This window comes from Echinops telfairi, unplaced genomic scaffold (genome assembly GCF_000313985.2).
Source record: "Echinops telfairi isolate 266 unplaced genomic scaffold, ASM31398v2 ScPeMD7_18;HRSCAF=68, whole genome shotgun sequence".
Taxonomy (NCBI): domain Eukaryota; kingdom Metazoa; phylum Chordata; class Mammalia; order Afrosoricida; family Tenrecidae; genus Echinops; species Echinops telfairi.
Genome location: NW_022103915.1, coordinates 41,500,404 through 41,502,224, shown reverse-complemented (window position 1 = coordinate 41,502,224; position 1,821 = coordinate 41,500,404). Strand labels below are relative to the sequence as shown.

The 1,821-nt window shown below is 51.0% G+C and overlaps 1 protein-coding gene across 1 annotated transcript in view; it reads left to right on the top strand.

Moving 5' to 3' along the window:
- PPP1R36 (protein phosphatase 1 regulatory subunit 36) overlaps positions 1–1,821 on the top strand; it is a 26,379-nt gene that overhangs the window by 8,959 nt on the left and 15,599 nt on the right. The window contains 3 exon segments of the mRNA XM_045288248.1: positions 268–351; positions 1,173–1,270; positions 1,370–1,436. Of these exon segments, the coding sequence (XP_045144183.1) occupies positions 268–351; positions 1,173–1,270; positions 1,370–1,436 (249 nt within the window).

The following is a 1,821-nucleotide window of genomic DNA, read 5'->3' as shown; positions in this document are numbered from 1 at the left end:
TGCTGAAAGCGCTTGGTGTTCAATCAACACTCAATGAAGTAAAAGATCCTTCCAAACTGTTTTGGAGTGTTGTGTTTTTTCCAAAGTCACTGCCACCGTTCCGGTGGAGACGTTTTATGTGCAGTTTCCCGGAGCCAGCGGACCGCTGAGTCCTTCTCTAGGCTGTCCGTGCGTGCCAGTGTTCTTCGGGCCCCACCCGCTGAGAGGAACTAACCATTTTCGCCCCCAGCAAAGATTAAGTCCGTAATCCTCTCATTCGAATCTCAGTTTTACACCAGTGGAGCTCAAGGAGAAAAGCAAGAAGGGCAAATCGGTGCACTTTGCAGAAAGCGACGGCACAGCGGCAGACAGGTAACGTGACGGCCCACCGGCCTGCACGCCCACCCGCAGCAAACGCCCTGCCCCCTGCCCTCCGGTGTCCTCTCAGGAGAGAACCTGTGTGATTGCAGAACGACAGTGACAAACATTCCCGTAAAAGGGTCCCTATGCAAATTAGAAAATCAGCAGCTTTTCAACTTTTTGCCCCTTTTAAATCTGAAAAGGGTAGCTGCACGGCCTAAACAGATGATTTAAATGATCCCTTGTAGATGGAATTGGCACTTACACTTTCCATGAGGCAGTGTGCGTCCCTCCCACCCCTAACATAGTAACGATAATCAGTACAATATAGTCAAAAGTGATTTTCTGTGAAGCCCACGCACAACACAGCCTTCCCCTGCTCTTGTTGGGCACCATCCTTCTGACCCCATGTGATGGAGAATATCTGCCCGTTGGGCTGCATTCTTTATGGGAAGGAGCTCTAGATGCAGAGCAGTTATGCACAGTGGCTAACTGAAAGTCAGCAGTTCGAAACCACCAGCACTCCTCAGAAGGAAAAAGGGGTTCTCCACTCCTGCAAGGAGTTAGAGCCTTAGGAACCCACAGGGGCAGTTCTACCCTGTCTTTTAGGGTTGCTGCGAGACAGCATGGACTCGAGGGCAGTGAATTTGAATTTGAATTCTTTATGGGGGTTGGTCACCTGGTCTTTCTCCCTCGGAGCCATTCGACAGGTTCAAGCTACCAACCTTTTAGCTAGCAGCTGAGCCTTTCATTCTTCTTCCTGCCCGTCAGGATAGATCACATGCAACTCAGTCTCTCCAAACACTACTGGAGACTGTTCTATTCCAAAACAGGTTGGCAGAGAAGAGGTTTGCTGCACGAGACGAGAAGGTAGCTAAAGCCTTAGAGAAGCGGGGTCAGCAGGGCTACGTGACGCTAGATGATGTTAAATGTAAGTAACCTGGTTCCACACCCTCAGTGTTGTCTGGGGTGAACCTCGAAGGCAGCTCTCCGTCCCCCTTTCAATGATCCATCTTTCCTCTCCTTTCAGACGTTGCTCTGCTTCTGCTACAAGAGACGGAGATGCGGCGGCTCTGTTCTTTCACCACGTTCATGAAGTACGTGTTGCTGAGGACACCATGTTAGACTGCTGGTCCTGTATCCTGAGGCATTTCCATCAGATGGGTGATGACAGACCTGACCTTCGGAGAAAGGACACAAGGCTGGCTCAGAGACTGAGCCCAAAAAATCAGGGAGAAGCAGCCCAAGTCAGGGGGTCCCCCAACACCCCCCAAAAAAAGCCCAGGGCCAGGCGTGTGAAGACCATGTTATCAGAGCGCCTTAGGGACTCCACTGTGCTTGAGAGCAGTTTAGGGACACCTCCATTTACTGGGGGTCAGGTTTCTTGAGGTTTGTTTGGCAACCTCAGGAAGTACTTGGGGAGTGAGTGTGGGAAAGTTACTTGACCTTCGTAGGCCTCAGTTTCCTCAGCTACATCGGGGA